Source organism: Saccostrea cucullata, unplaced genomic scaffold, assembly GCF_032062105.1.
Source record: "Saccostrea cucullata isolate Sc308-1 unplaced genomic scaffold, CSIRO_AGI_Scuc_v1 ctg2094, whole genome shotgun sequence".
NCBI classification, from domain to species: domain Eukaryota; kingdom Metazoa; phylum Mollusca; class Bivalvia; order Ostreida; family Ostreidae; genus Saccostrea; species Saccostrea cuccullata.
In genome coordinates this window covers 57196-78354 of record NW_026937646.1, presented here as the reverse complement: position 1 = coordinate 78354, position 21159 = coordinate 57196, and the positions used below count along the sequence as shown (strand labels likewise).

Genomic DNA, 21159 nt, shown 5'->3' with positions numbered 1-21159 from the left:
TATCAAATCATATCCTTTGTTTGATTTTCATTTAAATACTTTAGATGCAGACGGTGAACTTTATACTTATGAGTGCAGTTGTGACAACGGTAGAACCAGTCCTTAACGGTAGATTATCATTCTATAATTATTTAATAAATTTTAAACCTTTTACTTTGATAATATGGTAGGTTAAACCTAAAATGATTTTGAAAATGTTTTATTTGAATATTTTAGAGCTCGGGAGAAAAGGAATGCCGTTACCACTTACACCTAAAATACAGTTGGAAAACAGTACTGTTCATTTAATTGAGGTACATTTATATCCTTCAGACATTGTTTATGGAAGACACAGTATATACATGTATCCACTCAGGTAAAATACGTTCTTCGTGAAACTAGAATGATAAAAGTAAAAAGAAACAGTTCATGAAATCAAAACCGTTACTGTTAGAGTTCACGAGGATTCTTCAATCAGAAAGAAAATATTCTAAGACTAATAATATCAAGTCATCATGTTAATAGGAATGTGGTACCTACATTAATTCGAATATAATGTATGTTTTTATGACTATTATGAGGTCTATAAACATGTATTTGGAGAGTTGTGTAAGATAAGAATAGAAGACAATATTTGTATTTCTTTAGGGGGAGGGGTCTGTATTGAATTATTTAGATGGATGAAATATTTTCTGCATTTATAAGACAATGAACTACATCTCATCTACATCTACTCTACAAAATTTTGTAAAGCCATATTCATGCATTGAACATAAGAATTGTTACGAAACTTTGTTTTAAATATACATTTTTGATTTATTAATATTCATTAATATTACTTACTTTTCTTTTTTTTACTTTCTTTTTCAGAATGCTATTGTCATAGGGAGCGACGGAACATATAACGGAACAAATGATTAAATCATTTTTCAGATCGATTGATATATTTAGTGGCGCTTTGTTAATCAACATACCTAAGGTTCTGAAGGCGAATTAAAAACTCTTCGAAATACAAGAATTCAAAACTCTGTTTAAAACTTGTAGTATACATATTAATGTGAAAATTAAACAAAAGAAAATATTCCTGATGATAATGTTATTTTAGTAGTTAAATTCTTTTTTAGAAAATATGCAGATATAATTCATATTGCTTAAAAAAAGATGGAATATCTCTTTTTAAAACCGCAAAGACCTTAAATCGCCTTTTAATTGGATTTTAACAGTAGCTTTGTCTGTAGAGCGCTCGCTCTGTGATAGGAAGGTCGAAAGTACGAATCTCAGATAAATAGCAAAGGTATTCTTCCCACATGCGCTCGACAGTTTGAAGAGAATGTTGTTTCTTATGATGAGATTTTAAAAACCGAGGCCCCATCTCAGGACAGGCGTTGATGCGATAAAGATCCCTCCTTCTCAATACAGTCATACCCTTAAAAGTAACTTAAGATCAAAATGTGAAGCCCTTTTCTGGTACTTTGTGACCTCTCAAAATGAGTGAAAAGTTCTAGAATGAAACGTAATACAGAACACAATCAATTTTCGATGTGTGGCTACAATAAATGACCAGAATTTGGTAAGCTACTTATTTGATTTTCATCATAGTCAGGACAAAACTACAATTTTTATTGTTTTAAATCCCAACAATATTTAATATTTAATATTTTGGAAAATATTCATTATTTTTAACACACCGTGTTCTTATGCAAAATTTGTTTCCGAAAAGAATGAATACAGGAGAAAAAAATTAAATGAGTTTGTAGTATGTTTGGAGTACAGATCTCATTATGGTTGACCATTTCTTTCAAGTACACTTAAATTGTAAAATCCCGTAGACTAAAGAATGCAGATAATTTTTTCTGTGAAAACTTTAACACATGTATACACTTGCATTAACCAAAAATACATTTATTTCTAACATGCGAATTCGAAAAGCATCATGATCAATTACTTCAACAGGTACATTTTATCTTTGAAGAGAGAGATAGAGCAGGAGGGAGAAAGAGAGAGTAGCAAAATAGTATGTATAATAAATTTTATTAAATGAGATAGGAACGAATCCATTGTAGACCTTCTGGTCAAGTTTCCAAAAGAAGAGTATATTTCCAGTTTTCTTCTTTCTTACAATTATATCATTTATTAGAATTATATAATAATAATGTATAATGATATTATAATAGATTGTGTTTATATTGAGGTAGATTGAACACCGATCTCATAAATGATTAGAAATGCAAAGTTTATATTTTACCATGAGACACACGAATCAAGGGTCCGACCAAAAAGTAAAATAGGAATTTTTAATGGCACACTGTCATAAAGATTTTGTGAAAGAATCATTATATTTATACAGCAGTATAGATGGAGATTTGGATTAGAGAATGGTATCACTTAATATATTTTAAAGAATGTCAATGCTAGCATTTTACTAATGAAAACTCGAAATATGTGCCTGATAAAAAAAAGGTAAATTAAGAGGCTTAATTTTTTTAAATGAATTCTATTCACTATCGAGACAAGATACTAATACACAACAGTTGAACATTTGCCAAATGTTGTGCACACTTGTTGCATGGTTTTGCCGACGGATAAGATGGCCTCGGAACAAAAAATAAAACTTACTGAAAGGCAGAAGTAATGGTCAACCTTGGGCTTCTTGTTAAGAAAACAGACATTCTTAACTTTAAGACGAGTTTCAAAATTTACTTTGGCATATCTATTATAACTGTATTTTTGGCAATAATATATCTTGTCTTTAAGTATGTTAAGGTAATGTTTACTAAATTCAAAAGATTATACAGCCTTTAAACGTTGTAAATTACGCGACACATAAGTATGAAAATGCCAAAAAATGAGCAAATGTAAGAAATAAATAAACAGAAAAAAAATCAGTTTTAAAAAATATAGACATATAAACGAGAATTCGTGATCTGATAATCTGTGAATGGTTTACTCTTTTTTTTGGGGGGGGGGGGGGGGAACACAAAAATGTGAAAACTAGGTCATTAGTTGCAATGATTTTTAAGTTTTCTATTTTTGATTTTGGATTATAATTTCTGTTTCCTTGCAAGGTTCCGTTTAATATCCTTTTCAGAGGCCTGCGTGACTCATTGGTAAATAAAATGAATTACATGGCTAACTTTTTAAACGACAAACGTACGGTTGTTTGCTGAAGTAACAATGGATATTTTACCTATAAATTCTATTGTGATTTTAATTCTCCATTCATTGTTCAGCCTTGCATGTCAAAAGTAAGTATTCATACAGATGTTCAGGTGTTCTGTATTAAAAAAGACTATCTTCATTTTTGGACTTCTTTCGAATATATCAATTTATTTAAATATTTATCTTTATTTTAATAGTGGCAATGAAAAAGGAATTTGCCCATGCTCCGGATATTTTTACGACAAGGATTTGAAGGCATGTAAAGGTATTTAATTAAGCAGATAGTCATTTACAGGAAAGAACATTAATTTTGTAAATTGGGGAAATATTGTTGTATAATTGTTATTTGTTTATTTGTTTCATTTTCTCACAAAGAGTGTCTGTCTGGATATATGGGTCAGAATTGTTCACGACCATGTCGTTACCCTGGATTTGGGAAACAATGTCAGGAAGAATGCTCTTGTAGAGCGGAGAACTGCGACTTTCGAAATGGCTGTTTTAATAACTCTGTTGGTAAATTTGATAGATGATCACAACTTTAATTTAAATTAAAATTCAATTCAAGTTAATTTTAATCTAGTTATGTTATCGATTTTTCCTTAACATAATTTTTTTTTATATTTCTTTTTTCAAAATATATCTTTATATCTAATGAATTACAACAATTTTACTGTTGATTTATCTTTTTTTTATTCAGTTCAAAAGTTTAAGATTTTTAGGTCACCTGAGTAACTCAGGTGACCTATTGCTCTCCGTTTTCGTCCGTCGTCGTCCGTCGTCCGTCGTCCGTCGTGTGTCGTGTGTTAACATTTGAACATTTTCAGCTTCTTCTCTGAAACCACTGAACCAATTTCAACCAAATTTGGTATACAGCATCTATGGGTAAAGGGGAAATTGTGAATTTCATGGTCCCCGCCCCCCTGGGGCCTGAGGGGTGGGGCCAAAACCACTAAAATTAATGAAATCTTTAAAAATCTTCTTCTTTACTCCTTGACATCAAGCAGGCAAACTATTGACATGAATGTAATGAGCATTGAGTCTTCTACCAAAATTGTGAAATTCATGGCCCCAGGATCAGGGGTTCTAGTGCTAGGGCGGGGCTCTATAGATTATATAGTGAAAATGCATTATTTCTTTGAAAATCTTCTCCTCTGCTCCTGGTTATTAAATACACTTAATAAGCACATAGTTATTATGAGCAAGAGTGCCTCTTTCAAAATTGTGAATTTTATGGCCCCAGGGTTAGGGGTTCTGGTGTTAGGGCAGGGCTCTATAGATTATATTGTGAAAATGCATTATTTCTTAGAAAATCTTCTTCTCTGCTCCTGGGTATTAAATACACTAAATAAGCACATAGTTATGATATGCAGGAGTGCCTCTTTCAAAATTGTGAATTTTATGGCCCCAGGGTCAGGGGTTCTGGTGTTAGGGTGGGGCTCTATGGATTATATAGTGAAAATGCATTATTTCTTTGAAAATCTTCTTCTCTGCTCCTGGGTATTAAATACACTAAATAAGCACATAGTTATGATATGCAGGAGTGCCTCTTTCACAATTGTGAATTTTATGACCCCAGGGTCAGGGGTTCTGGTGTTATGGCAGGGCTCTATAGATTATATTGTGAAAATGCATTATTTCTTTGAAAATCTTCTTCTCTGCTCCTGGGTATTAAATACACTAAATAAGCACATAGTTATGATGAGCAAGAGTGCCTCTTCCAAAATTGTGAATTTTATGGCCCCAGGGTCAGGGGTTCTGGTGTTAGGGCGGGGCTCTAAAGATTATATTGTGAAAATGCATTATTTCTTTAAAAATCTTCTTTTCTGCTCCTGGGTATTAGATTAACTAACTAAGCACATAGTTATGATGAGCAAGAGTGCCTCTTCCAAAATTGTGAATTTTATGGCCCCAGGGTCAGGGGTTCTGGTGTTAGGGCGGGGTTCTATTGATTATTTAGTAAAAATACATTTATTCTTTGTAAATATTTTTCTTTGCTTCTGCGTTTTAAGCCAATGATCCAAGTATATATATATTTATGCTGAAGAAAGGTGCATCTAGCAAAGTGGTTTTTAATGCCCCCAGGGTCAAAAGGGGGGGGTGGTTACATGCCTGAAAATAAATTAATGCTTTGAAATCTGCTCTTTGGTATTAATCAACCATTTTATGATAAAATTTGCAAAATTTTGAAATATATGGCCCTGGGTCAGTAGTTCCTTTGGGGTGAGGTGCACAACTGGTTATAAAGTGGAAGTGCATTTTCTCTTTGTTACTCTGATCTACCTCTGGGTATTAATAGAGTAAGCATACTAAGTTAATAACTATGATTAGCAATGGTGCCTCTTTCAAAATTGTAAACTGTGAATTTCATGGCCTTCGGTTTAAACACGAACCAAATTTAATTGTTTGAAAGTTGTTACACAGTACTGAGGTGACCTATAAGGCCCGTGGGCCTCTTGTTATCGTAGAAATAAAATTCCGGATGTTCAGATATTCACTTATATGTCTAGTATACACCATGCACAAAAATTTATGAAGATTTAATTTAAATTATCTTTGCAGTTAATGCAACCAATTTGAAGAAGAAAAACTTGTCATCTTACTTCAAAATAAGTATCATGGGATCAATATTCATTATAACGACAATAGTAATAGCGATAGCATTTGTTTTCTTTCTGTTTTTGATTTTGACAAGAATTCTAATACTCCATCTAAAGAACAAAAATACTCTAAGTGAACCAAATGCTGCAGCTACTGTCCTTGTGGAAAAAGATTGGTACAATATGGACGTCCAATGTTCTTCAGATTTACCCGCACAGATTCTAACAAAGGTAGATGGACGACCTTTCATAGAAGACATGCATACAACTGACAATAAAATTGGAAATTGCGGAGAGAGAAATTCGGAGAAAAAGACAACCGATGTTCTGGGAAACGATTTCGATAATACAGACACAAGGGATGGAGATAATGTGTATATGTTTACATTTGCATCTTTTGGAAGTGAGATGATGGGGAATTCAGTTCACGCATATTCTACACTTCAGAACAGCTAAATTTGCCCTTTTATTTCTTAAACAACTTTTATCAACAGTCATGTAGCTTACTATTCTTCCAAAAGAAAAAGAATTGTATGTTCAAATCATTTCACTGATAGATAAATAGACGAGATTTTTTCACTGCAAAATATCTCATACTTTAATTGGTAATGTATGGTTGTAAATTTATAGATCAAATGTATTTTGAACACAGTGTTACATGTTTTTTAAAATACAAAATTGAGTGGTTCCTAGTAAATTTAGTTGTCAAAAAGGACACCAATAATATATGCCTTATATTGAAGTTTACTGTAGAAACACTTTGATAATATCTTCATGAAACAAAAAATAGTTTCCAAAAATTTGACCCACGTGCCTGTAACAGAAATTTTCTTCCGCTTATTTGTTTGTTATTTTGATTCATGAATCATATTTGTCAACTTCATGTTCTTCTCCATCCATGCGTTAGTTTTATATAAAATGCTAATGATAAGTCTTTTACCAACTGTTTCTGCAAGAAATTTTGAATATATATGAACCTACAGCATGGATGGGAAATGGGTTTAGCTTTTATTCCATTCCACATGAACACTTCTTTTAAATAAAGATAAACACTTCCTCTTTGGAACTCACGTAACGCTGTGAGGGATTTACAAAGGAGCCGTGACGCAATTTATGCCCGAACTGTTTTCTGCATTAAATTATACACATAAGAGAGTAAATTAAAAATAAGATGATTAATATTTTAATTTTTTATAGCTATTAAATACAATTACTTCCTTCACAGTTATAGCTACATGTACATGTAAATACCAATCATAATTCCAAAATCAAAAATATAATTGAACTTCGTGGAGAGCAAGACAACCTCTGAAGAAAATATGATGTTTCTTATCCCTGCAAAGGCATATGAAAGAAATACATTTTTTTCAAAGTTTAGAAAATAAAAGATAGTTTGCAGGAGAATGAATTAGAAAAAAGAATCCTTTATTACCTTTTCTTTTATGAAATGTATCTCCTCCGGCTCAAAGACCTCGTTGACACAAAATTGTACTGAGAGCAGAAAAAAGTGGGTTGGGTATATATTAAATCGAGGCTGATTCCTTCGGAGTGAATCACACTCGGTAAGAAATCCTTATAACACTGGCTTGAAATGGTTTGCTGCGATACTATGTACTGTTAATTACGAAATATTTTTTTTAATCTACAAAGGCTATAATATCCCTTTAATGAAAGCTTCCAGCTTCAAAAAATCGTGTCTTTTTAAAATAAGTTTCCAATAACAAGAAACATTCAGTAACTTTTACAATTGCTACATGTACATCTCCTAGATCTCACCTCAAGAATTTTCTTGGGGACTGAGGTTCATGCCCTCTTAGATCTAACATGCTTAGCATTGTGTAGTAGTATTATATATATATATATATATATATATATATATATATATATATATATATATATATATATATATATATATATATATATATATATATATATATATATATATATATATATATATATATATATATATATATATATATATATATATATATTAGGGATGTCAAATCGGTCAATTTTTGATACTCGGTTACTCGGACGTTTTCCGATCGAGTACCCGAGTACTCGGTAAAAGTGTAAATTAATATGAGCAAGTAAATTGATGAATGTAAAACATTGTAAACTCTTGTAGAAATAAAACCACATGCTCTGATAGGAGATGTACCCGTAAATGCATTTCTGTTGTAACAATGAAGATCACTCCATGCCCGACCAAATTTAATACAACATTTTTTTAAGTTCAATTTATTTATCAGATAAACACAATAAATAAAATCGTAAATAAATTGTTGTTAAAAAAATCTACTCCGAAATTGTAATGTAACTCCTTGTTGCGTTTGACGTCCAGGTATCAGTCATACAGTTTGACTTAAACTTGACCAAGTTCTAACAGAGCGGATTTACGATTTTCGTATACTTTTTAAATCCTAGTCTAGATTTTATAGTATTACGGGACGGTATCTTGTAGTTTGGTGCAACGATGGACATAAGTTTACTTAAAGCCTTTGCCATCAACCATTTGTACATGTATTGGCATGTAATCAAACACAACCATATCAACAATCGCGCATGTAATATCATCTGTCTCTTTTCCCGCGAATTTACGGCTTCTCAGAGAATTGACAAAATTGTCTAATTTATTTAATCATTACAGACCATAAACGATTTTCCGTGAAAACAAATAATTAAAGCAAATCAAAACATAAGGGTAGAAGACAACCGAAGGTGAGAAAGCTAGGTAACAGGTGCTTGGATACGATAATTACTTTATAAACACTGCCACGGGCGATAACGGTCATTTAGAGGAGTAGTAAACCCTAATTATACCCGCACTTTCGAAAGAAAGTTCGGGTATATTGTTGTTACTCATGTCCGTCCGTCCGTCCGTCCGTCTGTCACACTTTTCTTCCCTGAACTCCTCCTACATTTTTCACAGTAGCTTAATCATCCTTTGGGAGATGGTTGGGGGTGTCATGTAGATGTGCAGTAAGGTTTCGGAATTTTGATTTTGCCCCGGGGGATCAAATGGGGGTCGAAAAATGACGTTTTTTATACAAAAAGCCCCTTCTCCCCTGAACTCCTTCTACATTTTACTCAGCAGTCTAATCATCTTTTGTGAGATGGTTGGTGGTGTCATGTAGATGTGCAGTAAGGTTTCGGAATTTTGATTTTGCCCCGGGGGATCAAATGGGGGTCGAAAAATGACGTTTTTTATACAAAAAGCCCCTTCTTCCCTGAACTCCTTCTACATTTTACTCAGCAGCCTAATCATCTTTTGAGAGATGGTTGGTGGTGTCATGTAGATGTGCATTAAGGTTTCGGAATTTTGATTTTGCCCCAGGGGATCAAATGGGGGTCGAAAAATGATGTTTTTTATGCAAAAAGCCCCTTCTTCCCTGAACTCCTTCTACATTTTACTCAGCAGCCTAATCATCTTTTGAGAGATGGTTGGTGGTGTCATGTAGATGTGCAGTAAGGTTTCGGAATTTTGATTTTGCCCCAGGGGATCAAATGGGGGTCGAAAAATGACGTTTTTTTATACAAAAAGCCCCTTCTTCCCTGAACTCCTTCTACATTTTACTCAGCAGCCTTATCATATTTTAAGAGATGGTTGGTGGTGTCATGTAGATGTGCAGTAAGGTTTCGGAATTTTCATTTTGCCCGGGGGGTGGGGGGGATGGGGATCAAATCGAGGTAGAATTTTTATATATATATTTTTTTACATATATTTGACATGTTTAATCACCCTGCTTTCAAGAACTTCCCTAATATCTTATGCTGCAATAGCTTTAAACCATGATCATTTAGAAAATGATTGGTTTGTTTTGTGTATGTGTAAAATGGTTTCAAAATTTGAATTTTCATATGGATGGCAAAAAGGGGCTGGAATAATATGGCACCTCCCTAACCCTGGTGGGTATGATTTGTACAAACTTGAATCTACACCTCTTGAGAATATTTCCATATTAATCATGCTCTTGGTGTTCCTGAAAAGAAGAACTTTAAAGATGTGTTTCCTTTTATTCCTAAATAAAACTTTGATCCCTAATTGTGGCCTGACCCTAGCCTGAAGTGATGATTTGAAAAACTAGAAATATGTCTATAGGACATGAATGTCCCGCCAGATGTGTATTACTAATGGTACATTAAACAAGAGGCCCATGGGCCACATCGCTCACCTGAGTACTGAAGCTAAGAAAAAATAGAAATTGGTTTATAATTGAAAAGTTAAAATCCAAAAGTAATCCCATGATCAATCATGGATTTGCTTTTCTTCAAAGAATTTTCCATATATTTCTATGTAAAACTTTGGTCGGCCATTTTGGCCCCGCCCTACCCCCTGGGGTCATGATTTGTACAAATTTTTGAATCTACACTACCTGAAGATGCCTCCATATAAATATGATGAATTATGGATTTGTAATTCTTGAGAAGAAGATTTTTAAAAAATTTTCCCATAAATTTCTATGTAAAACTTTGGTCGGCCTTTTTGGCCCCGCCCTACCCCCAGGGTCATGATTTGAACAAACTTGAATCTTCACTACCTGAGGATGCTTCCATATAAATTTGATGAATTATGGCTTTGTCATTCTTGAGAAGAAGATTTTTAAAGAATTTTCCTATATATTTCTATGTAAAACTTTGATCAGCCATTTTGGCCGTGCCCTACCCCCGGGGGTCATGATTTGAACAAACTTGAATCTACACTATCTGAGGATGTTACTCCATAAGTTTCATCTTTCCTGGCACAGTGGTTCTTGAGAAGAAGATTTTTAAAGAATTTTCCAATATATTTCTATATAAAACTTTAGTCGGCCATTTTGGCCCTGCCCTACCCCCGGGGGTCATGATTTGAACACATTTGAATATTCACTACCAGAGGATGTTAACCCATAAGTTTCATCTTTCCTGGCATAGTGGTTCTTGAGAAGAAGATTTTTAAAACATGCCACCAAATTTTCATTAATTCCCAATTATCTCCCCTTGAATGAGGGCATGGCCCTTCATTTGAAAAAACTTGAATCCCCTTCACCCAAGGATGCTTTGTGGCAAGTTTGGTTGAAATGGCCCAGTGGTTCTTGAGAAGAAGTCGAAAATGTGAAAAGTTTACAGACAGCTAGACAGACAGACGGACGCCGGACAAAATATGATCAGAAAAGCTCACTTGAGCCTTCAGCTCAGGTGAGCTAAAAACTAAAAACTAAAATTTGTATTTGTGTATAAAGTTTGATGAAAATATCTTAAACAGTTTTTTTTTTTCAGAATTGAAACTAAAATATAAATAAATTGGATATAGATTATAAATTCTCATCAAATTATGTATAAGTGCATGTTAAACATAAAAATGTCTTAAATTATTTCTTAAAAACTAAGCAAAATACATATTAAAGAGGAGGGAGGTCAAGGTCACAGGAATGTGCAAGATGAAGTTTTTGATGCAGCTGAATAGCTCTCACTAATACATATTAGCTTATTATGTTTGATAAAAATATCTTTAATGATTTAATAAAAGTGAGCTTAACACTTTGTTTTAAGAAAAGAGAAGTCAAAGGAAAGGTTGTGGTCAAAATGTTGTTCTAGCTGAAAAGCTTACATCAGTGTGAATTTACTATTATCAAATGAATTTTGATAAAAATATAATTAATGGTTTATTTAAAACTTAGATAAACACATATTTTAAAAAGTGAGGTCAAGGTCAAAAGAAAATTCAAGGTCAAAATAAGTTAATGCAATAATAGCTCTCATCAGTATGTATTAGCATATGAAGTTTGATTAATATATCTTGAACTGTTTATTCAAAACTGATCTAGTCTAAGACAGTGAGGTCAAGATCACAGGAAATGTCAAGGTAAAAGAGAGTGAAGCATTGTAAAGCTTTAATTGCTTACATCAGTATGTATAATCATGTGAAGTTTCATTACACAACTTGAATCATTATGGTTTCTCTAAAATAAAGCTAAACACTAATTTTAAGAAAAGTTAAGTAAAGGTCAAAGGAAAGTAAAGGTAAACAAGATGTGTTTGTGAAACACTATGCGCCCGGCGGAAACAAAGTTCAAAAAATCTATTTTTAGCATATTGGTCACAGTCAAGGTCACAAGGTCACTGGCCGTGGTGTCATTTGAAAGAACTTAATCAGTGGAGTATGCATCCCAAATATGAAGTCCCTATCTACTATGGTTTAAAAGTTATGGCCAAAAGTGTAAAAAGCTATTTTTAGCATATAGGTCACAGTCAAGGTCATTGACCATGGTGTCATTTGAAAGAATTTAATCAGTGGAGTATGCATCCTAAATATGAAGTTCCTATCTCCTATGGTAAAAAAGTTATGGCAAAAAGTGTAAAACTAAAAAGCTATTTTTAGCATCTAGGTCACGGTCAAGGTCACAAGGTCATTGACCATGGTGTCATCTAAAAGAACTTAATCAGTGGAGTATGCATCCCAAATATGAGGTTCCTATCTCCTATGTTTCAAAAGTTATGGCAAAAAGTGTAAAAAGCTTTTTTTAGCATATAAGTCACAGTCAAGGTCACAAGATCATTGACCTTGCTGTCAACTGAAAGGGCTTTATTAGAGGAGTATGCATACCAAATATCAAGTCCCTATCTCCTATGGTTAAAAAGTTATGACAAACAGTGGAAAAAGCTATTTTTAGCATATAGGTCACAGTCAAGGTCACAAGGTCATTGACCTTGATGTCATTTGAAAGGACTTTACTAGTGGAGTATGCATACCAAATATGAAGTCTCTATCTCTTATTGTTCAAAAGTTATGGCCAAAGTTAAAGTTGACAACAGACAAACAGATAAACAGACAAACAGACAGGACAAAAACAATATATGCCCGGGATCTATCGATCCGGGCGCATAAAAAATATTGCCACAGTTGGATAGTTTACATCAGTATATGCATCAGCATATGAACTTTGATAAAATATCTAGAAAGTAATTTCTTTGAGCTCGATGGAAAGACAGATGGAAGGGTGGAGGACGGACATGACAAAAACTAATACATGTATTCCTAATCATGGCGTAGCATAAAAAACTTGAATATACATTATATGAGGATGTTTCCATATCAAGATTATACATGCAAATTCAAAGAATTGTGGTCCTTTGCTTTCTGTGTTTAAGTGAATGGGATGCCATAATTTATGGCAGATTGTGTATCAAATATGCATCCCTATCATATGTCACTTTATGAAAATTAGGTCAAAGGGGGGAAATCATCGCATGCTCGAAATATTTTGTTGCAGGTAAAGTACATGTCAAATATGAAAGACCCATCTCTTTTCAATCAAAAGTTATATATATATAAATATATAATAAAATATTTTTGAAAAGTAGGTTAAACTTCTACGTCAAGATCAGAAAGTCAAAAGTCATGATATATTTAGAAAAGTCTTTTCACATGTAATATACATGTATAATTTAAATGCCATATCTTTTCTCTTTCAAAATGATTAATTTAAAATGTTATTTTTTGGAAAGTAGGTAAAATTTTGAGGTCAAGGTCTCACTTGGGTTACAAAATCATAGTACATTTAGAAAGTTTTGTGGTAATGTACATGTGAAATATAAAAGCCCTATCTCATATTATTCAAAAGTTATGATCAAGGTTAAATTTATTGTGACAGATGCACATACTGTCAAAGATGGCCAGACTGACAGACAAATAAGATTTATTATTACCTAACTTACTATCTAAATTATAATTAGGCATTTTGAACTGTTTCACGGTTTACTTTATGTTTTTGCGTGATCATGAAACAGTGAACTGTTGACCGGTCCACAGAATGAACTGTTGACTGGTTAAAGCGTCATTGTGATATTCAAGCGTTTTGATGATCACGACATCACTATTTACCTGCTCTATAATGAATTAAATTTAAACAAAACACACAAACAATAAATTTATTAAGTATTACTTTAAAATAAAAATATTAATTTAGTCTTTATATTATGTATTCAGCTAATTAATAGACAAGTATGTGAATAAACAATTGTGAAAACTTTTTATTGATTGTTTGTGTGTTTCTATTCCAATTTAAGTAATTATATAGTAGGTTAGGTAATAAAACACTTATTCAATGACTACTCGGTGAAACAGTCAAACTGTTGTCCCTCAGTAGTACGTGGGGGAGACCTGGGAAACTGTTGCCCTTGGCCTTCGGCCTTGGGCAACAGTTTCCCAGGTCTCCCCACTACCTCGGGACAACAGTTTGACTGTTTACCTCGTAGTCATTAAATAAGTGTATAATGTTCCCTCCCTTTCCCCCAAAACGGGGGACAATAATGCCCTTGCTGTTCTTGAGAAGAAGATTTATGATGGAAAAAATCCCCTGCATATTTCTTAACGCAAATCAATATTGTGTTTTTATGTCATTTAATTGTTTGTTTGTTGTTAAACATCCCTCTCAGGAATTTTTCACTCAAATGGAGACACCCCCACTTGAAAAATAATGAGGACAAGTCGGATTTGAGGTCAACATTCATTTTAGGAGTTTTCAACCATTAAGACGTAAAGAGACAGGAACTCGATCCTTCCCTTCACCCCATCCAAGACCCCTGTTTATATTCATGACATGTATGCAAACTACTGCTTGTTTTTACATTTTTAAAAAAATATGTTAATAGCCTATATACAAATACTTTAATGTGGTCCATCTCTTTGAATGATTTTCATTCCTAATTCTAGGAGGATAGGTTGATGAATGAAATGTCAAGCAATCTTATCATTGATGCACTTTTATTTCATTTAATGCAGTCATATTGTGTGAACATTTCCAGTTAGAATCATTAGGAGAGTGGGGATGACCTCCAGGGGGTTCAAAACCTTTATACCATTAAATTTACATAACATAATAACACAAAAAGCGCAAAATTATGTATTGTCAAATGGAAAAAGTTTCCTACTATTTAGGAGTCACATGATCATTTGCCATTACTGTTTACAGGGACTGGAAGTGTATCTTGAGATCCCCCCCCCCCCGAATTTGCAGGACTATAATATAAAAAAGACTTTGGATGCCCTCCACCCTAGAAAACAGACACCACCATAACTTCTCCTTTTATTTGCTTCTCAGAAAATTCTGGTCTGGAAGTCCCCCCTCCCTCTCAGAAAAAAATTCTGTATTTTGTAACTGAATGTAACGTCGATAACGGGCGATAACTCTTTAGAATGTGAAATTCGTCTTATTGCAGCATCGGATGACCTTTGATCCTTTAAACTTTAACCTAACCAGTTGCATTTCAGACTATTTTACCCAAGTCTATACCAAAACGTGTACTTACCGACTGCCATAGCTCCAACTTCATGAAATATAATCCAATTAAACACAAAATAATTCCAACTGACATACATGCAATGATGTGTACACAACACTAGGCCTAGTACTGCACGTGCAGTGCTATCTAAAAATGATAATGGTAAAACTAGTACTTAAGTTAGGTACGTGACGCAAGCCCAATGTGATGCAGGTCTTCAGATACATTTACAGTATAAGAACAAATTTAAAATTATTATTTACAAAAGATGTTTTATCTTAACTTTGCCATCTAGGCCTATTTCCAAAAACAGGAAAATAGGGTGTGTTTGCGCGCGTGTGTGTTGATGGGAGAAGGGTGGGGGTTGACTAAATTGATTGGGTATAAATGGTATATGGCAGCTTTCAAGGTGTTTCTGCCTAATCAAGTATAAAAAAAAGTTTGTACATTTTGGAAAAAATCATCAAAAACGCTTTAAACTAATTTGAATAATATTTGTTGTTGATCTATATGAGAAAATAGATTTAAAAAGTTCCAATTATGGGCCAAAAATTTACCCCCCCCCCCCTTGCTTCAAACCTAATTTACATCATTAATTGAATTCTGTTGTTTAATTTCAGACTGGTAATGACTTATGAATATGAAATACATGTACCTATAAGATCGAGGCCCATGGTGACGGGTCACATGTTCACTTGAGAATATTATGTTCAATTTGATGAATACATGGAGGCCCTATTATGTAAATTATTAAATTATATTGACTTTTTCTTTGGTAAAGCCTAATTTTAGAGGAGTGTGCATTTAGAGGCAAACACCTTAGTGCGGGTATTACTGTCTCATGACAGCATCTAGTTACTGTATGTACAAGTGGAATGAGTATTTTACGTTTTAAAACAGATTGTTTAATGCATTAGTAAATAAGCTGAGAAATATTCATAAATATACATCCGAGTAACCGAGTACCGATTTTAGTATTCGATACTCGGACGATGATCGAGTACCCGGTTAACCGGATACTCGTTGACATCCCTAATATATATATATATATATATATATATATATATATATATATATATATATATATATATATATATATATATATATATATATATATATATATATATATATATATATATATACAAAGCACTAAAAATGACCAACGACACGAACAATAAAAAATTGTCAAATTTTCGGGACGCCCTGTCCCTTCCTCAGGACAAATAAAAAGTTAAAAAGTCATAAGAACAAAGGAAAAAGAGAAACAAAAACAACTAGCACTACTACTAAACTACTAAACACTAGATATTTACATACTTAATTACATGATGAATTGGAAATTTTTAAGAACACTAATAAAGAAAGAAATCCGGACCGCTATGAAATGCGTCCGGTCTATCGGGTATACTCGGGTGAAGTGCGATTTACATAATTGAACGAATTAATTATGCTAATTAATTACGACAATCAGTAAATCGTACATAGTTTCATTCTCTCAAAATGGCGTAACTTTACTTAATAAAGAATAATCGAAGAGAAATAATATAGCATGGATATTTAAACATATGAATTATGATCAATTATAAATTTTGAAATATTTAAAGACTTATTACCGGGAAAAAATAATTAACAAAGGTGTAAGCAATACATAGTTATGAGAGTTGTTCGAGAGTTGGTGACGCAAATTAACTGTAGAGTTTACACTAAATTGAGAGAATAATCTTGTTTAGTATCATCAGGAATTGGGTCTAGTTTACGTTCATTCTGGTGAAGTCATTCAGTTTGTTAATATCATTAGGGCGGAATGACTTCAATCTGTGCATCCAGTCTCTGAGCATCTGTCCATCTTGGGTTATGGTCAATCACCACTACTGTCATGTCCTCCCATTTGTGACCCTCAAGGTTGAAATGTTCCCCAACGGGTTCATTGAGTTTTTTGGTCCTAATGGTCGAACGGTGGTTATTGACTCTCCTGCGGAGATCTCCTGTTTCACCAATATACTGTTTGGAGCAAACTTTGCAACTGATTAGATAAATGCAGTTCTCAGTATGACAGGACAAATTCCCTAGTATTTTGTAGCTGAAGTTGTAGCTGGTTCCCTCCAAAATATAGTCGCAGGTACCGCATCTCGGGTCATTGCATTTAGTTACGGAACAATTCTTTTCCTTGAAACTGGATGTGCACAGAATTCTTTTTAAATTTTTAGCCTGGCGTTTGCTATTTATAAATTGAACATTTCGGTAAATTGCGTTTGTGTTCTCATCCTCCTTTAGAACCAGCTACAACTTCCGGGGCCGAAATTTCACTGTAAATGCTGACATGTCCTGTGAAACTAAGAACTTAATTTATGTCATAACATGCCCGGGTTGTAACGAATTTTACATAGGAGAAACTAGTACTACTCTGAGAGCTCGGATAAGAGTCCACAAACAGCATATTAATAACCCGCAATACAGACAAATTAAGCTTAGTGAACATTTAGATATATGCGGGAAGAGACAATTTACCGTTTTCCCGTTCTATCAGATGTCCGGAAACCAAATCCAACGAAGAGAAAAAGAAAAACACTTTATTACTACTTTAAAACCAAAGCTAAATAGCATTGTTTGACTTTCCCGTAATAACTGCTGGGAGAATTACGTCATAGAGACTGTATTACGTTCCGCTAATTATGACGTCATAGAAGGCGTTACTATGTGACAGTTAAAAAACTTGATTGTAAAGCATCTGAAGATTTTTTAAATGAAAGCGCTAATGCTTTACTTTGTTGTCTTCGTGTTTTCTTTTTAATTATTTTTACTATATATATATATATATATATATTAGATCGATCACTGCTTGTTATCTTAACCTCTTATATTTACTCAGTATTTGGCAGCGGTTTGATGGAGAAATAAAAATTCAATCCACATGGGTTTTAACATTTTACTTTTACATATAAATATTTGAATATCCTACACTGCTCGTTCTCAACAAAATAAATAAGCGTCTTACAAATTGTCATGGCATGTACTATCAGTTATTAATGAAAAACCCGACGACGAAAGCAAAATTACAGGTAGAGTATCAGTTTTCATGCTTTGTTTACATTGGAGTTTAGACAAAAAAAAAGATTTTTAATGTAACTTGTATGTTGCCAAATCAGAACAGTATAGAGAGACAAAGAAGTATGCTTGAAATAATGTCCTCTCCCTCATCGTTGAGCATTCTACGTCATAATATCGCCTAAATGCATTTTGTGGTGTCAATTCAAAAGCAATTAATGAAGGAGGTATCCTTAAAAGTTTTAAATAAAAGTTATGATTTTGTGACAATATCCTGAAAAATTATGGATCATGACAATACGCACACTTAAAATTGTATCCATCCCAAGTGAACTTTAAAAGTAAATTACATCAAGTCAATGACTTCACAGATCTTTTAGAAAAAAAAAACAATATATGTTAAACATCAATGGACTTTTTGAACATAAAATATATGGAACGGAATTTTTTCTTCTTCTATTCTATTTGAAATTGATAAATTATATCATATGACTTTAGTCTTCAGAGCAAGGAATTGAAATTGGAAAATGACATTGACTTTTTTAATTATTTCATGAAGTTTAATTTATTCTTCTTTTCGTCTGATTTAATGTCCCGCACCGGTTTACTTGACGATGGATGGCGCGTCAATTTAGATACTGTTATATACGTACGAGGGGCGTTCAATGAATAATGTCATCAGGGCTCGGAAAGAAAAACAAAAATCGCTTTTCTATGATTTTTTCTTAATGATTTAACTAAAATATTCTCTTTTAGTTAAAAGACATGTCCGTAACATTTTTATTCAATTTCTAATTGTATTTAGAACAAGTTTTGAGTATGACCCTTGTATACTGGAAAATGGCAGATCCTATGATTTGCTGAACTTGTTTTTCTTTCTGAAAGGTGTTTTCCTAAGTTTTTGGAAATGAAACAAGTCAAAGATTGAAAGATCTGGCGAATATTGTTGATGTGATAAAACATTAACTTTCTGTTTACCCCAAAATTCATTTACTCTTCATGGCCTGTGGGTTTGGACGCTGTCAGGAAGACATTTAATGTAGTGAATTCCTCATTCTGATTACTTCCTCTCATAAACCTTTAAATTTTTTGGCAAATATTTTGCTTACTAGACTCCTCCATAGATTGAACTGCAACGCTATATATGCATTTGAACAACAAGACCGCTTATATTTAAGAAAATAGCGTATAAAACTGTTTTTGTGTTCTTGCAAATTTTTGCTCTTCTTGGGCCTTTGCAGTTTTGTCAAGTACATCTTATTCTAAATTTGTTTTGAGGGTTTAACGCAAAATTGATTCAAGTTTCATGATCTGTTTGAATTTCAAAAAAACGTGGATAAGAACAATTTTTGATTTTTTAAAAATAATTGTTTAGATTTTTTTACACGCTCTCGTTTTCACTCATATTTATAGATATAGGGTGACATTTGAATATTAAAATTTTTTTACCGTCAAATGTTTCTTCAAAACAGTGTGAACTACCCCCAATATGATGTCTATCAAATTTGCTATGTAACTTAAAGTCAATAAAACATAATCTGTGATAATTTGTTGAATTATCGCTTATATACATTGGTTGTTGTATGTCCTTGTTGACAAGGAGGGTACCCATTTTTGATGCCCATTATATAATTTTTGTTAATTGAAATCCACCTGTTCATGTACGTATGAAATAGACATAAGTTGCTGTAAATTTCACATATTTCAATTAATACATTTTTGATAAATTAATAGCATCTATTTGTGTATACAAAATAGATGCCTTTATTTTACGAGAAAAGTATATTTGAAGGGACCTATAAATTAGTTTATAGGTCCTAAGTATTTGTTATTTGAACGTTGGCTTTTAAGGGTCGGGTTCGGTTGACACATCAAGTGTAGTATATAAAAGGTCGGGTTTGATCTTCACATTCCTTTCTCCTGAACCTTTCGAAGGTAAAGACGCATAACAATTGTTTGCAATAAAATACATGAAATTTTGTTTTGTAACTTTAAAATTTGTATGATTTTTCATTTATACATTGTTCTCAACCATTTTAATGCTATTATTACTATTGATGTGCATTAATTATGACGGATGAAATTGGATTCAAACACTTCACAAAGCAGACGACGCGCACGCGGTTATACTAAAAAATCGTTTACTTATACCTTTGTATTGTTTTAAAATGATGTAATGTTGGTTATTAACATTAATAACTCTCTTTTTGTTTCATACTGCTTCGAAACCCGGCAAAAGCAAACTAGAATAGGCCCTATGCATGTGAACAACAATAAGGAAACTCGGTCGGAACTTCTCGTGGACATGGACCCAAATACAAGACTACAAGTCAAAGAAAGGCATTGAAAATTATCTTCAAATCGTTTGGAAAACCAGACATTGAAATAAGTATAATCACAGAATAACAGTCCAGTATATCAGGTACATCAATCACCTTTGTATTGCATTAATTAGTTGAGTGTGTATACATGTACACTTGAATTGTCTTTTCCACTGTAGATTGACACCAATTATAAGCAATGTCTGCCAGCATAGCTTTTGATGCTGCTTCTATAACTACTTGTTTAAGAAATGTTAACTTTCAAGATTAGAGGGAGAAAAAAAATGACTTTGAAAAAGAATTTTAAAAGAGAAGAGGGGGGCTAACTGAAAAAAAAATACTGGAAAAAACTAAGTATCAGAAATCAAGCGGCAAACAAAATGAAATTAAATATAACAACCAGTAAATCAAAAATTAGGTTGCAATAAAATAATCTCCCAAAAATAGCTGCAGATATACATTCAAATCATAAAATTTTACATTGATATCTCTCAAAATAAGGACTTGCAGTTGCCTGAAAATTGTTTAAAACTACGGTCAAAATAACCCAATAGATTGTTTTGATATGCTCTTGTAATGTTAGGTGCAGATAATACAGCAGCTTAATTTTTCATATGTAACATAAGAAGAATGTTTCAGACCAATTGCACATTTTCATTAAATTTCTATTTGTGAGATTATATTCAATTTTCCTTTTATAGATATTCAGGTATGTAATGTAAACAGTTGCAACGTTTTGTTTGATTGTAGGAATAGAATTTGGTGAGCCTTTTAAATCCAAGGAATATTAGGCA

General features: G+C 32.9%; 1 protein-coding gene and 1 long non-coding RNA gene across 3 annotated transcripts; both read left to right on the top strand.

Annotated features, from left to right (window-relative positions):
* Positions 1-39: 39 nt before the first annotated feature.
* Positions 40-1060, top strand: LOC134248586 (uncharacterized). The gene is made up of 3 exons (XR_009988075.1): positions 40-108; positions 217-293; positions 850-1060. It is a non-coding gene; the product is annotated as an uncharacterized LOC134248586 (long non-coding RNA).
* Positions 1061-2997: 1937 nt separating this feature from the next.
* LOC134248585 (uncharacterized) lies at positions 2998-6325 on the top strand. 2 transcript variants are annotated; one of them, XM_062731001.1, is made up of 4 exons: positions 2998-3224; positions 3336-3403; positions 3514-3651; positions 5698-6325. In XM_062731001.1, exons 1-4 carry the CDS (start codon positions 3154-3156, stop codon positions 6189-6191), a joined length of 771 nt encoding a protein of 256 aa, XP_062586985.1. In that variant the 5' UTR covers positions 2998-3153; the 3' UTR covers positions 6192-6325. The 2 variants fall into 2 exon arrangements, with proteins under 2 accessions (XP_062586985.1, XP_062586983.1); XM_062730999.1 differs by having other exon boundaries at positions 2998-3403.
* The last annotated feature ends 14834 nt before the right edge of the window (positions 6326-21159 follow it).

Bases quoted from the DNA above. Each gene is read 5' to 3' on its own strand.
- LOC134248585 (XM_062730999.1), top strand. From the start codon at position 3,241: ATGTTCAGGTGTTCTGTATTAAAAAAGACTATCTTCATTTTTGGACTT. The intron at 3,404-3,513 runs GTATTTAATTAA...TTTCTCACAAAG, and splicing joins GGATTTGAAGGCATGTAAAG to AGTGTCTGTCTGGATATATG. The intron at 3,652-5,697 runs GTAAATTTGATA...TTATCTTTGCAG, and splicing joins CTGTTTTAATAACTCTGTTG to TTAATGCAACCAATTTGAAG.